The 24,807-nt window shown below is 35.5% G+C and overlaps 2 protein-coding genes across 5 annotated transcripts in view; one reads left to right on the top strand and one right to left on the bottom strand.

The window, feature by feature from the left end:
* Window positions 1-1,996, top strand: part of frem3 (Fras1 related extracellular matrix 3) — a 26,819-nt gene extending 24,823 nt beyond the window's left edge. Inside the window, exons 23-24 of the mRNA XM_016231889.1 lie at window positions 280-426; window positions 512-1,996. Of these exons, the coding sequence (XP_016087375.1) occupies window positions 280-426; window positions 512-1,030 (666 nt within the window). The 3' untranslated portion in view covers window positions 1,031-1,996. The remainder of the gene's footprint in view (window positions 1-279; window positions 427-511) is intronic.
* A 1,065-nt stretch (window positions 1,997-3,061) lies between these two features.
* The window catches only part of gab1 (GRB2-associated binding protein 1), a 112,589-nt gene continuing 90,843 nt past the window's right edge, over window positions 3,062-24,807 (bottom strand). For 2 of the 4 annotated variants that reach the window (XM_016231858.1, XM_016231868.1), the window contains 8 exons: window positions 23,208-23,854; window positions 20,945-21,039; window positions 20,534-20,837; window positions 18,320-18,403; window positions 13,120-13,213; window positions 12,473-12,599; window positions 7,665-7,793; window positions 3,062-4,924 (listed from right to left, as the gene is read on the bottom strand). In XM_016231858.1, the coding sequence (XP_016087344.1) occupies window positions 4,766-4,924; window positions 7,665-7,793; window positions 12,473-12,599; window positions 13,120-13,213; window positions 18,320-18,403; window positions 20,534-20,837; window positions 20,945-21,039; window positions 23,208-23,854 (1,639 nt within the window). In that variant the 3' untranslated portion in view covers window positions 3,062-4,765. The remainder of the gene's footprint in view (window positions 4,925-7,664; window positions 7,794-12,472; window positions 12,600-13,119; window positions 13,214-18,319; window positions 18,404-20,533; window positions 20,838-20,944; window positions 21,040-23,207; window positions 23,855-24,807) is intronic. The other 2 variants (XM_016231865.1, XM_016231875.1) reach the window with 1 other exon arrangement.

Raw genomic sequence — 24,807 nt, 5'->3', positions numbered from 1 at the left:
CAAGAGATAGTAAAATAGCATTGCATATCAAAGATTTTTAAGGATTTTGTTCTTTTAAGCCTTTGTAATTGTTGTTGTTCTTAAGCAAGGTGATAAAACTGTATTAGAAGCTTTATTTTATTTTAGGTCCCCAAAAAATATCAAAGTTGATTTTAATACAGAAATAAAAGCATGCTCATCATAGCTCATGTTTTCAAGTCAATGTATGTAACTGCATGTTAATTGAATATCTTTCTTGTGTTCAATGAATGTATGAACTTGTTGGTCTTTGAACTTTAGGACAAAGCTCAGCCAGAAACTCAAGCCACCACCTTCGGAGATGTCAATTTCGATGCCACTCTTGCTTTAGATACCCCTGGAGCCCTGCCTTTGGTCCGACAACCTGGATCAGATGGTTTCACCCTGTCATCATCTCCACTCTTCCAGGTCAGAGACTTAACATGTTTTGTAACCATAGTAAAACCCAATTTGAACCAGAATCTTGAGCATTCTTTCATGTTTAATTTATCAGGTAACTGCTGGCCGTGAATGGTTCATCCACACCATCTACACACTCCGTTCTAAAGAGAATGCCAGCCGTGGTAAAAGAAGCCTCGAGTACCACCACGCTATATCCTCCATTGCTGACTCTGGCACCCAATCACGAAGTCGACGTGCAGTACCTGACCCAGAAGCTTTTGAGATCGGTGCTGAGAATAATCTAGGAACCAACATTCAGCACATCGCCCTGGATCGCTCAAACCGACTACGGGTGAGCCAGCCATGGGGTCGTGAGAACTACCTGGAGCACCCTCTGGTGGAGGGGAGCCTAGGCAAAGGGCCTGGTTCAGATTCCTCTCTTCCCGCTGGCATGTCCACATTGCTGGGGGTGGCTGGGCTCATCCTGCTGGTATGCCTGGTTGTAGTTCTGGTGGTTCTCCTAATGCGACGCAAGAGGAAAGATAAAAAGTACCCACCTTATTCCACTTCGTCCTGCACAGCGTACAACAGGGAGCCCATGAGACACAATGTGGACAGCTCTGAGGTTTAAACCGCCCCTGTTCCCTGTTCATTAAGACATGCCAAAACTAACTCTCACTATGGTGCTCTTCTTCTCAAGAAGCAGCTGAAGTTGAGGAGACAGAAAGATTCTGAGATCTAAATCCTCGGTTCAAATGACAACATCCGATATGTGGCTCTTTTGGAGGTTTCCACAGCTTCAATGAAGACATCTTGACTCCAAGACTCTTCATATTACTTGGTCAAACAAAAGGAAGTTGCTTGTTGCCTTTTTCTTAAGATTAAGTTTGAGCTTCATAGTACTAATGTTATTTTAGCGTGCTTCCATCAGTAGTTCTGTGAACCAGAATTGGCCACAGAGATCCTGCTCAGACAAACAGAGTGAATCTGTGCTTCAGCTTGTGTCAAACTCGAATTGAGTTATATATAAATCAACGTATTTTTTCCCCAAGTTCAAAAAAGTTCCATTTTAAACCAGAATAAAAGGTACATTTACTTCGGCATGAAAGCATATGTTGGACATCAAAAGCCTTATTCAACTACCCTGGCAATTTAAACTTGTTCAAGATCATTGGGAATAATCTTTTTTTAATTAGTCCATTTTACTTTCATTCAAATTTTCATAACAGTTCTTCTTCTGAGTGTGCGTGTTCGATTTAAACAAATTGAGAGATGCAAGAACTGGCTACTTCGAACACTGTTGTAATAAATGTATCTATTTTTATATGTTCCATGACATGAAATGCTGTGTACAAGAGCACAGGTCAGCGTTCCCACATGACCGATGTGTTGCTATGCAAAGGGAGCGTGATGTTTAATATTATTAATTCAAGTTCGTAACTATTCAGAATGTACTTATTTTTATACCTTTTCAGGATGTTAAAATGTGGTTTAGAATTACACAATAATTCTGTGTACACCGCTGCCTGTTACATATCTGGTGTTGAAAAGAGAGACTGGTGTAAAAAAAAAAAACTTGAAAACGTGTGAACCACGTACTTTTTTTTCAATTAAAAATCATTACAGATTTACAAAATTAAAGCAAATAATGCTGAATATGCAAATTATAATTTCAAACGGTTTTTTTTGTGCTTTCCCAATTGATATTTGTTTCAATTTATTGTTTAATATTGGTTATTGCTCAGTGTATTATGAATTGTCAGACACAAACCAAGATTTTTTCCACCAATATTTTGTAATATATATCTCACTCTGTATTATACAAATGACTAAATATCAAATAACTCCAGGACACAAGTTTTAAACCCAACAGCTTTAAAGAAGTCTGTGTCAGCGAATACACCATTAGCCTTGTGTTTGAAAACTGCCGTTTTATTAACTGCATATGTTTTTGAGAATTATTTAATGTCATTTTCTTTTTTCTCTGTTAAGATACTTGGATTCTTGTTTCAATATAAATTGCCTGTTAAGATAAATGCCTACTTCTATACCCTGTGACGAGTTGAATTTCTATCATTTCAGCTGTTGTAAGATCAATCAAATGTGCATGATACCCTTGATATGTAACATGTTCCAGGCAGTAAGAAGTAAACTGATAAATTCCAAGTTCAAACTGCATTGAATAAGGTGTGGTTGCAGTTGAGGCTCTCTTACATGCAGAGGTATCTATCAGGATGCCATTTATGATTTAAAGGGATAGTTCACCTCTCGTGAATGAGCGGAAGAGAATAAATTGTTGAATGAAGTCATTATTTTTGTTTCTTTGCACACAAAACGTGTTCTCGTAGCTTCATAAAATTACAGTTGAACTACTGATGTCACATGGACTATTTTAACAATGTCCTTACTACCTTTCTGGGCCTTGAACGTGTCAGAAAGCTCTCGGATTTCATCAAAAATACCTTTATTTGTGTTTCGAACTTTCGAAGATGAACGAAGGTCTTACAGGTTTGGAAAAACATGAGGTTGAGTAATTAATGAAAGCATTTTCATTTTTGGGTGAACCATACCTTTAATATTAACCCATGTTCTATGTAATTGAAATTGCAGTTTTGAAAACGGTTAAAATCATCACAAATTCCATTAGTTGCAATGCCAGCAGTAATCTCCTGAAGTATCATTTTTATTGAGTTTATTTTCAAATGTACATTTCTTTCAGATTCATTAAAAAAAGATATAAAGCATCAGGGTCTGAGGACTCAAAGAAAAAAAGATTTGAGTAGAAGGGAAACAATATAGGCACAGCTTTGAATCAAAAGACATGCTTGAAAAGCCTGTATCGAAATATATACAGCAGAAGCCACTAATGGCGTTGCAACACATCAACAGTGTCTTCTTGTTTTAAGAATGGTAGTTAGTAGAGCTATTTTATTTTACACACACAGTAAAGTTTTATGCTGATGTATTCTGACATGATCTAAAATTAATGAACGGATCATATTTACAACATTCAAAAAAAGTTGCAATGGTAAGGCAATTAGTCTCCAAGAGCTGCAGAACTCCATCTGAAATAAATTATCGAAGTAGCAATAAAATGCATTGATAGACCAGTCACACAGAGAATGAAGAAACATAATACAATTCCTGAAACTACTTGACCGGCTTTTCCTCCCCTCCATGAAGGCATCTCATACTTCGTAATAATATCATGCATCGTAAGCAATTTCAACATACGATCTGCAACACTAAAGACGTCATCTATAGCTGCAAAATAAAATAAAATAAAATAAATGAAAGCTGTTAAACCTTTCAGTGAGTACCTGACCTCGGCGCTTTTGTAAATTGATACCTTGCTTTGAAGAAAATTAAAAGAGAGAATAAAACCAAAAACACAAAACACACAAAACTTCAGAGAAATCTCTTCTCTGTTAAAAACGATCACAGTTCCTGATTCCACCAACAACATTTCATAGTTTCTGATACCATCTCAGACCGTGTAGACTTCTATCCTGCAGAATCCACACCTTAGCCTTAACACACTAGATATTAGATACAAATAAAGGACACTTTTATTCATGTACATAACACTTTATACAGTCTGCCTGCTGTCTTAAATGCAAATGCAAACGATAATCATTTTCAAGCAAACTAACTCACCTTAGCAGATTTGCGGCTCAAGCAACTCAAAACCTTTTGATTGCACTACCGAATTACAACTGAGGCCCAAAAGAATAAAACAAATGAAAAAAAAATAGATGTGTAAAAGTTTCAGATTATCATGGAACTATACACAAAAAACCTTTTAGGCTTCTAAAATGCATCCTAAAAACCCACCTTGGCAGTTTTGTGAACATGGAACATTGTTTAAAAAAAAAAAACACCTTGAGGACAGACAAATTCACCAGACCTGATGCTCCCCTAGCCCAAGGAATAATAATGTGCTTTAACACCACGATGTGGGAAAAACAATCCAAAAATCTGAAACTGTCTGAGTTGATGAGTTGGGGGCAGTTTGTATCCATGTAGTATGAATAATGCTGCTGTTAGCGTAGTTTCACTTGGTTTTCAGCCGAAAAGGTTCGGCAAGTCCTTCAGCCCCTATGCAGAGTGCGGTCCATCCTACTTGGAGTCTGTCAGCTTATACATGAGGATCCCTCGGATCAGCTCTCCCCTGCGCGGGTGCTGTCGTCTAGCAGGAAGCAGTGTAAACTTGCTGATCTGAGAGCTGTGACCTAGGTGCTGTCACACAGCTGTATCTAAAATCAAACGTGGAGGCCTGATAGGAGGTTCAGAGCGTGTGCAGTGCCCTCCGTTCCTCGGCCTCCCGCGAGTCATGACCGTGCACAAAAGAGGAAAGAGATGGGTGTCATTTGGCCCCTTTGTTGGGGGGATCTTGCTCCGTCGACTGCCGTCCATCACTCCAGGCCTCACGTGTGCTCTTCAGTGCTTGCGTTCGCTGCTGATCCACCACCACATAGTCTACCCGCTCGTCTGATGCTGAAATACCAGTCCCGTTACTCTTCTTCTGCAAGGTCAAGATATGAGAGACAGTCAAAACAGGAGAGAGAGATGACAAAAGTACCGATATTTGGGTAAGTTGATACTAAAAAAACAAAAACAAAACTGTAACATCAATTTTCTACGGTATTAGTAGTATATAAATAGATTTTTAAAGATTCTTTATATTAAATAATTATTTGAAAAGTTTAATAAATGTTTCCTTTAGGGATGCACAATGTATCGGTACAATATCGGTTATCGAATGATAATAGATATTTATATGAGGCTATCAAAACAGGAGAGAGAGATGCCAAAAGTACCTACACTAAAAAAAAAAAACTGCAACAACACTTTTCTATGGTATTAGTAGTATATTAGACTTGTGCCGGTATTCGGTAATGCGATATATCACGGTAATGATTATGCACGATATTGTTATCGTGGGCACTTCTAAATACCATGAATAATTATTTATTACAAATTATTCAGAATTTTGAATGCATTTTAAGAATACTTTTCCCCATCAACTGGTCAAAATGCACAACACCGCTGTATGCTGCGTGAAAGACGCGTGCGCATCTGATGTAAACAAGCGCGGACGAGAAGCACATGGCGGAACATGTGAGAGACGCTCTGGATGAAAGCGCACTTTCACTCTCTGACAGTAGATGGCACTAAACTGCAGAAATAATAATAATAATACTAATAATAATTTCATTTAAATGCAGCCGTTACCCCGGAAACATGTTAGAGACGCTCTGGATGAAAGCGCACTTTCACTCTCTGACAGTAGATGGCACTAAACTGCAGAAATAATAATAATAATACTAATAATAATTTCATTTAAATGCAGCCGTTACCCCGGAAAACCTGTAAACAAAGCAGCTGCACTGCTTTCTGTTTCTGAATCGTGTTTAAATGATTTAAACAGCCATTCAGATTTGTGTATTTGCTATGATGTTCATCACAGAGCCAAATACTTAAATATTTAGACTTAATAGGCTATTTATTATCAAACTTTTTTTACATTTGAATCTGGACTACAACACACCCTAGATATTGTTTGAAAGTGTTTTGATTCTTTATTGTTCGGTCACACTTTACATTAGGGCTTCATTAGTTAACATTAGTTAATTCATTAGTTAACAAACTGCCAATGAAAAATTCTTCTCAACATTCATTAATCTTAGGTATTCCAATATTAAATAACGTTGTTAAAATCGAAAGTTGTAACTGTGTTCTTTAATGAGCTAACATGAACTAAGACTTGTATTTTTAAACAAAGATTAATAACTTCTGTAGCAAATGTAGCTATTGCTCATTGTGAATGTTAATGCATTAACTAAGGTTAACATTTTTCTGTATTGCTTTATTGCATTTAAATGTTCAGTTATTTTTGTTATAAGAAAAAAGTTATTAAACCTGTTATACTGTATTATGACAGCACTTTTTTTTTTTTTAAACTAAATTTCAATATCGTGATAATACCGTATACCGTGATAAAAGCATTAGCAATTAATCGCAACATGAGAATTTGATACCGGCATATCCCTATAGTATATAAAACAAACTTTTTAAAATTCTGTATATTAAATAATTATTTGAAAAGTTGAACAAATGTTTCCTTTAGGGATGCACAATGTATCGGTACAATATTGGTTATCGGATGATAATAGATATTTAATTGTAAATGCTAAATTACCCTATTTTTACCCTTTGCCAGTATGTAATATTCATATAAAGCTAATCTTTAAACACACTAGTAATTTAATAACACTGTTAAATGTAATATTTATAAAATGTTGTGATTCCTAAATTCACTTGTAGCATTACACATTACTTTCAGTTTCAGTTATTAGTGTTTTACTCTGACATCTGGCAATATATTTTTGCATTAAATTTATTTTTCAAATAAAATGTTACTTTATCAGTATTATAAGAATTGGCTTATGGCTATCAGACAGAATTCTGGAATCAGTGTATCTCTAGTTTACCTAACAGTTCTTGTACTTCACATGACATTATTTTAATTTAATGTGAATATTGATATTCGACTTATTAAATAATGGGAAAATGGGTAATTCCATTATTTAAAAAGCTAAAAATGAAAAGACAGTGACATTATTTTGGCAACAGAAGTAAAGTCCAGTATCTCAGAAATGGCTGACCAGGAATTGAAACAACTGCCATTAACTACAGTCTCTTGTCTATGGAAGCCTGTTTCTGCCACTGAATAGAAAATAAAAAAAAGTTAATTGCGACTTTTTCTCACAATTCTGACTTTTTTTTCAGAATTGTGAGACATAGACTCACAATGGCAAGTTATAAAGTTCTAAAGAACTGCGGGATATAAACTCGCAATTGTGAGTTATAAGGCCAGAATTGCGAGATATAAACAGTTTATAATTTATTAATTATAATATATTTTTTTTTAATTCAGTGGCGAAAACATGCTCATGCAAAAATAATAATCCTCAACTGATGTACAGGCAAAATGCACTGTTAATGAGAGAGGCCAGAGAATGACTCTAATCCATCAAGCTGAAACAAAAGCGGATTTCAATCCTATTAATTAATGGCAAAAAGTCTATAACAGGTGTATAATCAGAGCCTGAGGATAAGAACACTGGGGTCAACATGTATTATGCCTCCATTTTTACGCTTGTCTGACTCCTGATGATAAAAAACCTCACCCAAACACATCCATCCATAATATTTTATTTTACAATTCGTCTAATTCTGCTGAATTATTTTTCATATCTTACCTTCCGAGGAGGAGTTGATTTCCCAGGGTCCAAATCGAGGTCCAGGTACTCCACCTGCTTGTCTCCTTTGGGCTTCACCATGGGACTGCCACCTCCATCAGCATTCATTGGTGCTGCTAGTTTCATGTTCTGAGATATTAAAAAAATAAATAAATTACAACAAAAAGGTTGCATACATAGAGATAATAGTCAATGTTGTAGTCAGAATTAGTTATTAAAAGATTTATGCTACTGATATATTAATCTACTACAATGATACTAGATGATGTAAGTGAAGAGTCTGCATTTTTTAAATGCTTAATCTAATCTATTTATCTATCTGTGACATGCAGTCGTTCACCCAACACTCATTCAAATGACTAAATCGGTAATGAGTTGTGCGCACATTATCCTGTCTGCAAAATATGCAGAAATAGGTCTTTCTAAACTCTTTCATTTTGATCTGACAGCTTCATAACTCCTTAATGATCAATGCAAGTAATTCAAAATAATGCTCTACTAGTTCTAGAGGATTCTGCTGAAGACAAAACCTCTGTAGATGTCAATCCAACCTCTAAAAGTGTAATTTGCAAGATTATTTCCATGCATTTTCATGATATGAGTCATAAATGTAATAATTATGTATATGTAGTTTTTCTATACATGTTTCAAAATATATCAAGCCTTCATGCTGCTTTATTTAGTAACTCGATACAAATCAAATCATCAAGTGACAGTCTGGGGAACAATGCTACAATGCACAGTGTATACAATTGACAAAATAACAACACAATCATGCATAGCTATGATTATCTTTGAAAAATCTGGAATGTAAGACCTCATAAAACTCTATGCAAGTAATTTAGGTTCCACTCATGTTGAAATAAACAGGGTTTTTTAACTGAGAAAAAAAGAAATTTAATGACACACATACACTACTGTATGAAAGTTTGGGGACATTTGTTCCATGTCTTCAAAAGATGTCTCTTATGCTTACCAAGGTTGCATTTATTTGATCAAAAATACAATAAAACAGCAATATTGTAAAATATGATTACAACACTATTTATAAACACACGATTTTCATGATTTTATATACAGTATATATACACAAAAACACTAATTGTGTTTTTCAGGCGTTTTCCCCCCTAGGTCATATGTCATCTAAGTTTGGTGAAAGGGATAGTTCACCTAAAATGAAAATTCTGTCATTTTTTTTTTACTCACCCTCCAGTTGTTCCAAACCTGTATGAATTTCTTTCTTCTGCTGAACACAAAAGAAGATATTTTGAAACAGCTAATGGTCACCATTGACTTTCATAGTATTTTTAGATTTTCTGTAGGATGAGTAAAATATGACAGGATTTTCTTTGACAGAATTCACTATCCCTTGAGAACACGCATCCAGAGTGTTGTTCAATCCACCTTCATAACCCTGCTCACCTCATCCTGGTGGTCTAGACCTGACACTTCTCTCTTTATAGGAGTGATGGGAACTGTACAGTAGAAGGACTCATCTCTACAGAATGGAGCAACAGGGAGGAGAAGAGGAGTAGAAAAAAAAATCAAAGAGTAAACAGGAAACAAACGGCAAAGGCACGCAGAGAAACTAGAAATGAAAAATGCAAAATACAGATGAGGCAGACAAGAGGATCCACAAAAGAAGGCAAGGAATAGAATGTTGGAAATAAGAAGCAGAAAAGAGGCAGAGAAATGTCTCTTCCAAATATTGGCGGTTGAATCCAGTGCAACAAAAGCCATACTGTGCAGTGTTATCAACAGTTTTACTGCTGCATGCTAACATGTTAGCAAACAAAACAAGCCATGCACAAAAAGCTCCATATTACACTAGTAAAAAAGTAATACATTTAAAAAAACATTTATTTCATACTAAGTATAGTTCAAATCTATTAACATATTTACTAACATATCGTTCGATACTTACTGATATAAAAATTCAGTAACACTTTCTATGAAGCCCATATTTATATTACATTATAAGGGTATTCTTAGGGCATTATAATGAATGCATAATGCATTATAAAAACCTTATAATATGCTATATCATCTTATGAATATTCATAAGAACCGTTTTAATGTTTTATATTTACCTATTTGAGGTTATAGCTTTTAAGAGTATGATGATTTATAACACACAGTGAACATGTTGCATCCACTTAAGTTACAATGAATTATATTTCTCATAGTTATAATTTATTATAAGTCTCATATCTTACCATCTTTCTTATGCTACTTTACTTAAAGCAATCAAAGACCACTTATAAGTATATTTTTTCTCAAAAATAAGATCAGATATCAGATCAGATGAATGTCTAATATGACACATTTGCTTTGAACTATTTTTATTGTAATATCAGTTTGATTATTTTGATGGTACCCTTTAGACAGCTGTTGATGAGTAACACTGCAACTACATGTCAATTAGCGGTCATTGGAGTATTAGTAGTATGTCTGCTAAATATATGCTAACACTTTATTTTGATGGCTCCCCAACAGACAAACTGACTATAAGTAACTTTGCAAGTATGTCAACATTCAACCAACCCTAACCTTAACTGAAGCCAACTAATACTCGAATGAGAGTTAGTTGACGTAGTTGCAAAGTTGCTTATAGTCAATAGACTAAGGGGACCATCAAAATAAAATGTAACCTAACATATAAACATTGCATTTTTTTCATTTGAAATTATTAACTAGCTCACATCAAAATTAATATTAGCCTCACAGGGAACACTCAAATAACACTCCACACCTAACCACTTACAAGATGTAGTAAGATACTGTGCAGATCTTAAACAATGTCAAGATATATAATCCATTATAAATGTAAAAGTAGATTTAATATGGTGTTCATTGTGTGTTATAAATCATCATAATCTTAAAAGTTATAACCACAAATGCGTATTATAATTGTTGTTATGATTATTTATAAGATGATACAACATATACGTTTTTTTATAATGCATTATTATAAAAGGTATGAGGACCTCAGATGATGCAAACCCTGAAACAACAAACTACCACATTTTGCTGTAAGTTTGATTGCATCATATAATAATTGCTGTTAATAGTGTTCATCGTCTGTTTGATTACATCTTTAATTGATTTTTCCGTACATTTCTGCCATATGTACATTAACTGACAGTCACTACTGATAAGCTACCACTAAATATTGTAGAAACTTAATTTGCTGTAAAGTTGCTTTGCAACGATTTGTATCGTGACCAGCGCTATACAAATAAACTTGAATTGAATTGAATTATGCATTCATTATAATGCCTTAAGAATACCCTTATAATGTATTATAAATATGGGCTTCATAGAAAGTGTTACCAAAAATTCTTATTAAACTTTATCTGGAGTACTACTTGTGCACAATGCACATTTCTTAATATTAAGCCTAAAATGTGTTTTAATGTCACTATTGACGAGGATTGTACGATCTTTGAATAATATCAGTCTTTAAATGCAAGATATTTAAAGTGTACCTGATGTATACTAGCAATAGTTCCACTTCAGCACAATCAAATATATTTCAGTATATCTTTAGTTGGATTTCAGCGCTACTTCCGTGCAATTAAAATGCATTAAGTACAAAATTAGTTGTTCCAATTTAGCAGACTTGTTTAGTATACCAAAAGTACAATTGCATGGTATTTTTATTAAGTACATAAATATGTAAATGTATTTGTAGTATACTTAGCATGACAAAAAATGTATTTCAAATGCATTTTAGAGTATTTATTTTTCACTGACTAGGGTATGCATTTAAATTTAAGAAAAAAAAAATTAACACAAACATGGAGCAACAAAGAAGAAAGGCCCTCCAGGTGAAGACACAACAGAAATAGAAGAAAACCTGGAGAAAAAAGAAAAGTAAAGGTAGGAAAAACTGCGAGGGTTCCTTCTATCAGTCTGTTGAAAGACCGCAAAATACCACCAGCACCAAATTTCTGGGAACCTGCAATTTTATTCTCACTTTAGCCTTTATGCCAAATTATATATATATATATATATATATATAACATTTGGCATAATCCGTATCTTTTATATATATATATATATAAAAGATATGGAAAAAATGGTGCAATCAGGACTAATGGATCAAATCTGCAGAACATAATATGGAAGAAAACTATTGACTCTAATCACTTAATGTTGCCAACATATTTTATAAATAAATAAATGCAACTTTATACATTTACCTTATCATTTAAAAGTTTGGGATCAGTATAAATTTTTTTTTTTAAATAAATACTTTTATTTAGCAAGGATGCATTAAAGTGATCAAAAATATTTGAAAATATGAAATAACAGTAATATAAAATATAGCTATTTTTTTGTGAACTTTGTATTCATCATAGAATTATGATAAAAAAAAAAAACAGTTTCCACAAAAATATTAGGCAGCACAACTGTTTTTAACATTGATAATAATAATGCTTCTTGAGCACCAAATCAGCATATTAAAATGATTTCTTAAGGAACACGTGACACTCAAGTTTGAAGCAAATAAATAACATTTTAAAATATAAATATAAAAACAGTTATTTTAAATTGCAAAACTATTTCACAATATTACAGTTTTTTACTGTATCAAATAAATGCAGCCTTGAAAAGCATAATAGACTTTTTTCAAAAATACTACAAACGTCCAGTCGTTAATGTATGAGTAAATAAATTACTTCTATAATGTATACCTGTTAAATTAATTAACTTTATATACATATGAACACATATTCCAATTGTGAATGCATGAATTATTTAATAATTGAGTGGAACAGTAGCTGTGGTGTTTTTTTACATACTGGTTCATCTGTAGACATATTAGCGTGTTGCATGGTTACATAATTCTCATCACAGTCGTCGGAGTCGCTGCTGGAGGCAGTGCTATGCCCCGAGGACGGTCTGGGGGCTGCGGTACACCTAGAGGGGCTGAGCAGCAGGACAACATTTACACTGCCGCTCACACACACAAACACACAAAGAACAGCAACACAAACTCTCGCTGTCTGGATTAATGCAAGGTCTGAGCTGGACGTCTTTGGCTGATAATGTGGAACCGAAAACACACTGGCAGTCAAAAAGACCTTCAGTGGTACTGATTCACACACTTCCAGCGTTCCAGACACATGAGCCACATGGCACCTACATCAATGTATTAAATCAATAAATAATTCAAGAACACAGTTCATGCCTTTATTGCACTGCCATCACTACCGCTTTTGTTATTATGTGGTGTTAGGTAGTGATGACAGTCGAATCACTTATGAACATAAATTATGGTGACGTTTCACTATCATCGCTACAATTTTACTATTATGGGATGTTAGGACAAGACTACAGGAATGCATGAATGATTAGTTATTTAGCCTGTGGAGTCTGTGGTGTGGAGGCCATGCAGAACCATGCTTAAATACTGATCTGTTGGAGTGGAAACATGCCCGACACTTACTCCCTCGTGAAGGACCTGGTCACGGGGGAACGGACCGGCGCCGTATACTCCTCCCACTCAGCTAGAGGCTTGATCTCCAAAGGGGCCGGCTTAACTGCAAAAAAACCCAGCAGTTTAATGCAGAAAAATGTTCCGAATGACACAACACCACCCAAAGGTTTGGCCTAATACATGGTTATTATCAACAAGACAAGTAATAATATAAAAAAAAAAGATAAATGACAACAAAATGGCGTGATCAAATTTGTGTGTAAATTAGTCAAAAACATTTCTACATAAACCGTTATTATTAAAAAAATTATTATTCATTAAGATTTATAAATATTTACACACAAATTTGCATGTAATTTAGATGGTGGTTCTCTGCTTTTAGCCAGTAGAGGGCGATGTCTGCTATTTGAAAAATAATGGGAGTCAGAACTAAACAAGTAACATTTCTTCAGTTAGACAAATATGTTTCACTTATTCCCCCCCACTTAAGAACCGACTCAAATCAAATACAGGACCAAGTCATGAGAACTGAAATCACACCTGAGGGAAAACTGGAAAGGTTCAAAAGATTGGTCACTGCCAAAGGAAGGTCAAAAATGAGTGATAATCACACATATCCTCTCTCTCTTCCTCTTCTCACATATAAGCAGTATCTGATTTAGTTATTGCATCTGGCTCAAAACTCTGCTGAGCTGAGCCCAATCTGGCAACTGAGAAGTAGCTGTAGCTGGCTGAAACGCACACCAGCTGGTGCCAGTGTGTGAGGGAAGAAAGCACAGACGGATATGCATCTCAAGGCCCTAACTGAACTTTTTGGGCACAAAATGTGGCTTGAGTGAGTTTTTACTAAATAATATTGTAATATATGGTATTATAATCACTTCTTGGAAAAATTGCATCACAAAATGTATTACTTTATTTTTGATGTTTCAGTTTATTTTATTTCATCTGCAGTGAATGGGTGCCGTCAGATGTCCAAAGAGTTGATAAACCCATTTGTAATGTTTTTATTGGAACTTTTTTGGAACTTTCTATTGATCAAAGAATCCTGATATTATTAAGTAGCACCATTTTTTTCAACACTGATAATTATTTAATTTTATTTTATTTAGCACCAAATCAGCATATTGAAATGATTTCTGAAGGATCATGTGACACTGAAGACTGGAGTAATGGCTGCTGAAAATTCAGGATTTTAAAATAGGCTAAAACAGAAAACAGTTATTACTGTTTTTACTGTGTTTTTGATCAAATAAATGCAGCCTTGGTGAGCATAAGCGAGATGGTTCTGTGACTTTTCCCCCAAAAAAACATAAAAAAAATCTTACTGACCCCAAACTTTTCAACATCAGTGTATCTTTGCACTTTCTGATGGCAGGTATATCCTGATGCCATTAAACAAAGCAGCATCAGCAAGCTCCCAAGATTTTATCCAGACACCTGGATTGCTCTTCACACCGTTAGTCATAATACGATTCATCCGCCCACTTTCAGCTCTTGTAAATATGACTCAAAAATGCTTATGCAAAAGTGTTGGTTAAGTGTTTATAATGTTTATGACTCGTGGGTCAGTGAGCAGTTTGACAGTGAAAGGTGTTTGTAGAGACACTGATGATTGAGTGTCAAATGTTAATCAGTTAGTTTTACAGTACCTGCTTATAAAGTGTGCTAGCTTCCCTCCACCAGTTAAGCACAAGCATCACTCTACCAGAACCTTAAAACCTAATCTATCAAAAATTAATTTTCTTAATGACCAACTGGCCAAACATTTAAGAAATCAATCCAACCGCCTTCACGGGGACCGCAATCGGTGCACACTACAGACAAAGCAATGTATAGGCAACGGCATCAGTGACTTAATTAAGGTGGAAAGCCAAGTTCCTCCACACATTGCAGGTAGTGAATGTCTGTATGATATGCTACGTTCACACAGTGTTTGGGCCAGGAAACCATATTTACAATGAATTGTGTCAAAGTAGCTTGAATACTCTGTATGAAAGAATATGCAAAGTGAAGCCCTCTTTTCTATAGAGGTGTAAATATTGTCTGTAACAGTGTAACCAGTGTAACAGGTACTCAAGTAAATGCTGAGTAATATATATGGTTATAAGTCCAGAACATATAAAGAAGTTAATTTGAGTGTACAATGCGGTTATCACTTTAATTTATAACCAAACTATGTGCAAACAGAACTATATTTAACACTCTAAAATATGAGTACTAGAGATGCAAATATATATACATATTTTCATGTTATGGCCGATAACCAATAAATGGCTGATAGTAATACTAAAATTTTGTCAAGATATACATTTTGTCTAAATAAATTATAAATGTATAATATTTAATAAATTTTCATTCAATCAATTAATTATGTGTGATATTTTTCCAAAGTTTAAACAAATCACTTAAAATACTAAAAACTAAAATTTGGAATGCATTTACACACATGATTTAGAATTTTATAAATTTATAATGAAAATGGAAGGAAATGGAAGGTAGATGACAGCAAGGTAAACCTACACTGATAGTTTAGCCAAAAATGAAAATTTTGTCATTAATTACTCACCCTCACGTCTTTCCAAACCTGTAAGACAGGACACAAATTAAGATATTTTTGATGAAATCCGAGAGATTTCTGACATGTTCAAGGCACAGAAAGTTAGTAAGGACATTGTTAAGATAGTCCATGTGACATCAGTGGTTCAACCTTAATTTTATGAAACTACGAGAATACTTTTTGTGTAAAAAAAAAAAAACAGAAGAGAAGAATTGTTGAATAAAGTCAATATTTTTATTTTATTTTCTATGACTGTTTTCTGGGCGTGTTTGGGCCAGGAAACCATATTTACAATGAATTGTGTCAAAGTAGCTTGAATACTCTGTATGAAAGAATATGCAAAGTGAAGCCCTCTTTTCTATAGAGGTGTAAATAATGTCTGTAACCAGTGTAACCAGTGTAACAGGTACTCAAGTAAATGCTGAGTAATATATATGGTTATAAGTCCAGAACATATAAAGAAGTTAATTTGAGTGTACAATGCGGTTATCACTTTAATTTATAACCAAACTATGTGCAAACAGAACTATATTTAACACTCTAAAATATGAGTACTAGAGATGCAAATATATATACATATTTTCATGTTATGGCCGATAATCAATAAATGGCTGATAGTAATACTACAATTTTGTCAAGATATACATTTTGTCTAAATAAATTATAAATGTATAATATTTAATAAATTTTCATTCAATCAATTAATTATGTGTGATATTTTTCCAAATTCTAAACAAATCACTTAAAATACTAAAAACTAAAATTTGGAATGCATTTACACACATGATTTAGAATTTTATAAATTTATAATGAAAATGGAAGGAAATGGAAGGTAGATGACAGCAAAGTAAACCTACACTGATAGTTTAGCCAAAAATGAAAATTTTGTCATTAATTACTCACCCTCACGTCTTTCCAAACCTGTAAGACAGGACACAAATTAAGATATTTTTGATGAAATCCGAGAGATTTCTGACATGTTCAAGGCACAGAAAGTTAGTAAGGACATTGTTAAGATAGTCCATGTGACATCAGTGGTTCAACCTTAATTTTATGAAACTACGAGAATACTTTTTGTGTAAAAAAAAAAAAACAGAAGAGAAGAATTGTTGAATAAAGTCAATATTTTTATTTTATTTTCTATGACTGTTTTCTGGGCCTTGAATGTGGTAGCTCCCTTGCTGTCTATGCAGGGTCAGAAAGCTCTCGGATTTCATCAAAAATATATTTTTTGTGTTCTGAAGATGAACAAAGGTCTTACGGGTTTGGAATAGTGTTGGGCGATATGGTCATTTTTCATATCGTCATATCGCCAGCCTGTGAGATCACCGATACACGATATTATCGTGCATGGGTGGGTGGGGCAAGAGAGACTCTCTGTAGTTGTTATAGGCTATTTCATAACTATTTGGTGTTTAAACCACGCGTACGTGTGAGAGAGAGAGCCTATGGAAGCACCAATAATCGAAAAAATATACTTTCAAACATACAAAAAAAACTAACATGTTAAATATAAAAATATTTAAAACAGCTAGTTCATATATATTCGAATACAACAGTCATACATCGCTATTAGGACCGCGCGTCCTGTGACAAGTCTAAAAGGTCTGCAAAATCAGTCAACGGTGAAAATCAAAAGTATATTTATTTTAAAGACCAACAAATGAACACGTTAAATATAAAAGTATTTTAAACAGGCAAGTTCATATTTTTGGAGTAAAGTTACATTAAACGGATACATCAGTCATACAGCGCTCCATGACGAGCCCTGTTTTAGACTGATAACTTATTATCTCCATATTTTTATAATAATGATGATGAAGAATACGCATCAATATTTTTTGTTAATATGTTGTAAAGAACACGAAATGCTGATGACGATGCAGTTTTCGGCATTTTCATTCATACAGCCGTTCAAGAAAAGATGTCTCGAAAAGATATCTCTTAGTACTCTTGATATGATCTGTAAATATAGGTTTATCACCTTGCAGTTCAATTTTGATGTGGGCTTAGTTTTATAGTCTGTTTTTAAAACATTTCCAATGAGGAGGAGAAGCCTAATCCTCATTTGCGCATGTGTGTGAACTGCGGTGCTGAGGTAAAATAGCGAGGCAATTTGATAATAATAGCCGAATAATAATAGGCCGCCTAACAATAATAATCATCATAATAATAATTATTATTTAATACATTAATAGGATAATGAGCCTAATATCATATTGACTATCGACAAAGACATCTGCTATCGTCGATATCTCTGACTATCGTTGATACACGATACTATCGCCTATCGGCACAACCCTAGTGTGGAACGACTTGAGGGTGAGTAATTAATGACCGCATTTTAATTTTTGAGTGAACTATCTCTTTAATATAAAAGTAGAGGTAACATACAAAAAGGTCCCTAGTTAGAACCATATTCTTTGCTGTGTTAAAATAGCCATATTCTCAGTTTATAAGTCACTTCTATCAAGGTCTTGACAGCTATCAATCAAACATAGTGAGGTCCAGTTTTTAATGAAATTTGATTTGTTCTATTAGTGTATTCAATGTATCATTCACAATTACAGCTTGTTGAAACCTTCACAAAAATACACCTCAGAACTGAGGCGGCAGATAGTGAGAGTAGCATTCTGTCGAGGTACGTACCCTTACGCCGTCTTGAGAATTCACCTATGGTTTGGGAGTCGGTTCGCTCAAGACCGACTGCTCTGTTTATTTTAGGGCTCTGACCTGAATTGGTGAGAGAAAACTTCTTTGTTACATGTCTCCTTTGAAAGAAATCGGCCTGGTCTTCTAAACTTCACACCCATGCAATTTAGCACAATCACGGCCACCTCCATCACTCGTGCCGCTTCTCTTTCGCCGAACAAATATGTGTTGGGCTGCTGCCATGGCAACAACTCTTCATGCATTTAAGACATGCGATGAACAAGGCTTCCCCACAAAGACGAACATGCACAGGGTTAAACAGACACACGTGGGTGAGTAAAGCATTCACACCAACCGACGACACGCCAGCATGTGGCTCAGCCAGACAGAAGGGTTCAGTAATGTCTTTGTAATATTAGAAAGATTAAACCAACTAGTTTTTTCTGCTGTATGCATATAGCTGCCACAAGAAAATACCACAAGTCAACAGTGATGATGGCCACAATTAAACAACCGGTCAAAAACAAAAAAAGATCAGAATATCACAATGATTTCCAAGACTGTAGGAGACTGTTCAGGTAAGAAGTTTGATATAGGAAGAGAGAGAAACCAGGCAGAACAGAGACTAATATTTAGACTAATATAGAACAGCCAATAAAAGCGTAGAGAGAGGACAAACACACTAGGACACAAAGTACACAACAACTGCCTATAAAATACCACCAAAGCCATTTGAATCACTCCATGTTCAGAAAAAGCTTGCAAATACGCAACAAATACAATAAGCAGAAGTCTGAAGAGCAGTAGAAAAAACACTGGGCATTTGAGAATGATGTGAAAACAGTTAGTATTGTGCTTGGCCCATGCTTAGAAAAAACCCTACATGCACTACTTGGCCAAAATCATGTGGACACCCGAATGTCACACCAGTTACTTATGGGGAGGGGGGTGACACCTTAAGGTACAATTCTCAATATAAACTAGTTGCTTATTAGCGTGCATATTACTAGCATATTGGCTGTTTATTAGTACTTGTAGGCACATACTATTGTCTTCTGTATGACCATGTTCTAGACCCCTTAACTCATCCCAATTCCTAAACTTAACTAACTATCTTATTAACTGGAGTTTATTGAGGGAGAACTTTTAGTTAATAGTAATTATGTGTTCCCTATTCTAAAGTGTTACTAAAAAAAGGAAATATGATGGAAAAATGAGCAAACAAAGCATCTTTCCATCTTTTCACGAGAATCAAATTGCCCATTGACCAAGCTATGTATTTGGGCAATGTGTTTTTATAGTAATTTATATCTTACAGAACAAGCTTTTATTCTAGGTTACACGTTATTTGTGTTCTTGCTACACTGAAATTACACAAATAGTAATGAGAAATACTAATTTACAACATGCACATATAGGGTTAAGGTTTGTTTTAGGATTAGTTGCTTGTAATTATGTATAATTGAACGGTATCACATATTTGTCTACGATTAGTCACGAGTGTCAGTGAAATCACCAAACTATACAGGGTTCTCACAGTTATGGCCAAGTGGTGCATATCCTCTGCACGTAACCTGCTGTCTCCTGCATTAGCCAGCGCTCGGAAACAGTAACACGTAATTGACGATACACAATGGTTTCGGATGAGCACAGAGCTGCTGCCATTAATGTTTAGATCAATAGTGCTGTCCAAGCTGGCTGCTGATGTTTCACCCGCTTGTGCAACTTTCAGCACGTCCCCTTTTTCTCTCAGACCAGATTGAAATTCCCCTCGCAGGTCTGGCCATCAAAGAGGTCTTTCACTAAGGCACAATGGGGACAGAGGTGACCGCTCCAGGCTAACGGCGCAGACAGGCTCCCTCATACCCAGGGCTCAGTGCCTATAGACAATAGCTTCTTTTATGTGTGAGGTCACATGCTAACGATTAAAACGCAAAGGTCACTGATACAGCAGTGCAGACTAGTTTGCTAAGCGAGTTGAACGATCTGTAATACGTGTTATAAACGCATGGCAAAAAGCAGACTGAGAACTCAATTAAAGGTGGAAGAAATGTTTCATAAGCATGGGCCGGCACCTGTTAGTGAGAAAGGTGGTAATGAGAGTTGCTATGCTGAAGAGATGCAAGCACTGTACACACTAACACGATCCCTCCTTATACACACACACACACACAAACACACACCACAAGAGAAACAAACCTCAGGGCTCACCTTTACGGTCAGGTTTGAGGTTGCGGTCAACAGGCGGCGGTTGGCATTCGGGCATGTGCACCGGTCTACGAGGTGGGGTCTTGGGGCTGGAGCGGAAGCCCATGTGGGCTGGAGGGGGCACCTGTTTTCCGAGGGAGGAGAACTCCACTGTGCCTGGTGTCATGGGCACATAGTTGGGCTCCTGGATGGGTTCTGATAGGCTGCCAGAGCGCTGATGTGACGAAGAGTGGACGCTCATGGGTACATAGTTCTCGTCCATCTCCTCAGTGGAAACACCTCCCACTGGCACCATGCCTTTATTCTTCTACATGCATCCAAGAACAGGGAAGAAACCGTTAGGGATTCTTAAGACATTTGGAAGACAGGACCTAGTTTTAAAATAGATAAAGTTGATTAATCAGGAAAACTTACAAAATAGTTGTTGAAGCTTTCATTAAAATCAAATGAGCAACTTTTATCTGGGGGGAAGGGACGGGGTATATCATAGCAGTCTTGAGATCCATAATCTGTGAAATAAATACAAAATAAATGAATGCAGTCAAAAGAAGAAAAAAAAAAGTCACAGAACCATCTCTCTTCTGCTCAAAAAGGCTGCATTTATTTTCATTAAAACTATAGTAAAACAGTAATATTGTGAAATATTATAACCGTTTTAATTCATTTTAAAATTTAATTTATTCCTGTGTTAGCAATACTGAATTTTCAGCAGCCATTTCTCCAGTCTTGTGTCACATGACTTTCTTGAGAAAGTTCAGATGAACAGCATTTATTTAAAATATATTTTTTTGTAATCTGTATATCTTTACTTTCACTTTATCAATTTAATACATCCTTGCTCTATATAAGTCTACTGTGTCATTTTTTTAAACAATTTATTCCATCCTTGCTGTATCAATGCATTAATTTATTATAATTATATATATATAGTTGTGTATTATTAGGGAGGCATGTGTGAAGAAGGGAATGTACATAAACAATCTCAATACTACAATACCACCAAACAACACTAGATGGACCCACTCATGACTACATGACCCCCATCGTTGCAGAACAAACAGCTTGATGGCCTCTAATTGAAAATATATTGAAAGAATGAGTTGGCAGAAAATAAGAAATAGCAAATCAAATCAGGATTTAGGATCTCAAAATAAATATGTTCACAATATTGACATTAGCATTCATACTGTACCTGCTCATGAACGGTAAAAAATGCAAAATTGGGTTATATTTTAGCATATATTTCAAGCATTCTGTGAAATTGTAAGAAAAACAAATAAATAATCTGACAATAAATAAATAAAGGCTAGGTTTTTGCTCAAATTGACAGTGATGCCCTTTCCATTATTCCATGTGAACATTAGTCCTTTATCTGCTTTGTTACAGACCACTATACAGAATTTGTTCTAACTGTCAAATAGGCAGAATGGACACTTGACAATCTGTAGTAATGACTACAATGTCTTACAGTCTCAATTATTCATAATATAAATAATTATTTTAAACTACCGTTCAGAAGTTTGGGGATGGTAAGTTTTTTTAAGCTGAAAAAAGCTGCATTTTCAACAGCCATTACTATAGTCTTTAGTCTCACAAGATCCATCAGAAATCATTTTAATATGCTCATTTACTGCATAAAAAACATGTCTTATCAACGTTAAAGGGATAGCTCACCCAAAAAGGAAAATTCTGTCATTAATTACTCCCCCTCACGTCATTCCAAACCCGTAAGACCTTCGTTCATCTTCAGAGCACAAATGAAGATATTTTTGATGAGATCCGAGGGCTTTCTGACCCTCTATAGACAGCAAGGTAGTAAAGAAAGGTAGTAAGGACATTGTTAAAATAGTCCACGTGACATCAGTGGTTCAACCGTAATTTTATGAAGCTACGAGAATATTTTTTGTGCACACAAAAAAAAAAAAAAAAAAAGTAAAATAATGACTTCATTCAACAATTCTTCTCCTCCGCGTCACTCTAGTACCAGAATTGTTGAGTAAAGTATTCAAAAACTATTCTCGTAGCTTCATAAAATTACTGTTGAACTACTGATGTCACATTTCTGTCAATCTTCTTAGTACCTTTCAAATTAATGACATAATTTTCAGGTGAACTATTCCGTTAATATCCGATGTGCTAAAACATTAGTCACATTTAAATTCAGACTCAAAACTCATCTGTTTAGCTGTGCATTTATTGAATGAGCACTGTGCGATGTCCGAACTGATTGCACTATATTTTATGTATAATCATTTTCTATTCTTAACCGTTTTAAATTCATTTTAAACCTCTTAAATCACTTTTCAAAGTTTTTAAATTCCTTGTTTTATTGTTGTGATTATTTTTTTCTTTTCTTTTATGTGAAGCACATTGAATTACCATTGTGTATGAAATGTGCTATATAAATAAACTTGCCTTGCCTAATAACAGTTGCGTTGTATAATATATATGTTTATGTGTGTGTGTGCGACGTTAACTGACTTGCAGTAGACAAATGGTATTGAAGACCATCTTTTCCAATTGCACATTAAAGGCAGTGCACAAGTTGAAGTTCAGATTCCAAAGCATTAGGCAACTTCGACTTCTAGAGATTTTGAGCTTGTATTGTTATTGAACTTTTGCTTTCATAATGATGGTGAAATAGCACAGGTGACTTGGATAATTGATATCTACCTACCTTTGCGTAGACGTGAAGAATCCACTGTACCAATGGTGTTGCTCCTTAGTGCTTTGTTCCCTCCTGTACTAGATGGCACGCAGTAATTCCCATCAGTCTCAGACACTGACCGTGGCACCACATACGTGTCCGTGGGTGACCGCTCAGGTGGAACTGTTCCCGTGGTCAGTAAAGGCTTAGGTGGACGAGGGGGCGGTATCACATCTGTGGCCCCTGAAACAGCCTCCACCCCAGCAGTACGGGGAATCTGGTAGGTACAGTTACTTCCAGGTGTAGGTGGAATATCATAGCTAACTGACAAGTTCCGCAACTGGGCCTCTAAAGAGGGTTTACGACCAGGCGTGTTAAAGACATAGAGTTCACCGGGCTCACCGTCAGGAGCGGGAGGGGAGGACGCCGACTTCGGCAGCAGCACAGTGTCCTGAGAGTAACTTCGGGGCAGGTGGTAAAGACCCTGCGAGTCGGCCGACAACGACTGCCCGCGCGAAGGAGGAGAATCATAGAGCCCAGCGGCATGCTGGGTAGGAAAGAAACCATTGACCGAGGCGTGCCTGGAGGAGGAGGAGGAGGTGGGCGTGTGGTGGGAAGGGAGGTTGTCATTACAGTCGGGTTCGGAGGAGGTAGACTTGGAGCATTCGCCCTGGGCCCTGTAAAGAAGCCCATGCATGAGATACAGGTTATGAGTTAAGTAACTCAAACAAATACCAGCTAAATATATTAAAACAAACTCGCTCCACATCAATACAAAGACAAAAACACCCCTTCAAACACATACCATGCTACTTTATGTCATTATGAAAATCGCAATATGAAATAGTCTTTGTATTTTTAATTAACTGGCAAGAGATAATGTCAGTCAGTCATTACTGCATAATAACTGAATCCTGAAGTGGTTTATTTTGCAATATTGACCAGCCAACTATATCATCTTATTATCACTTACTACACAGCAACTTGGCAATTAAAGATGCATTCAGAGGTTTGGTGCAAAGTTAAAAACCATCACTAGCATCAGAGTAACATACATAAAACTTTTGCAATACGTGATTGTACATTAAAGTACATGAAGAACAGCGATGATAACTATGCTAACTACTGATTACACCTTTATAAATAAAAGGACATAAAATATTGATTTGATAGAACAAAGAGACAACACACTACTAGTTTAATGGGGACATTAAACTAGTAGAGTTCGGCAGACTGGTTGCCAGGGACTACGGTCAAATAAAGTGTAACATCATTACACAATATTTGACCATAGTAGGCAATGAATAACCAAACATTATCAAGTATTCCTGAAAGCTCTGTAATAAGCTTCCCGCTATACAACTAGAACAGGCAAGGTTAGTGCCAAACACAACCACGCACGTCATATTTTACACAAGTCCTGGTTCAAACTATGCATACACACTCTTTTAAAGGGATACTCCACCCAAAATGAAAATTTTGTCATTAATCAATGTCAGTGACACAAGGATACGTTTTCTACGTGTATTTACGCTTTGATTTGAACGAAAACAGCGCATCTGTGTGTCACGGCTGACACAGAAGAGCGTACGCTGCTTGCGTTCAGTGGATATTCTCCAAAATGGCGCTA

Source organism: Sinocyclocheilus grahami, unplaced genomic scaffold (genome assembly GCF_001515645.1).
Source record: "Sinocyclocheilus grahami isolate Dianchi unplaced genomic scaffold, SAMN03320097.WGS_v1.1 scaffold17.1, whole genome shotgun sequence".
Lineage (NCBI taxonomy): Eukaryota > Metazoa > Chordata > Actinopteri > Cypriniformes > Cyprinidae > Sinocyclocheilus > Sinocyclocheilus grahami.
The sequence above is the reverse complement of the archived record's forward strand: the minus strand, read 5'-3'. Positions and strand labels throughout refer to the sequence as shown.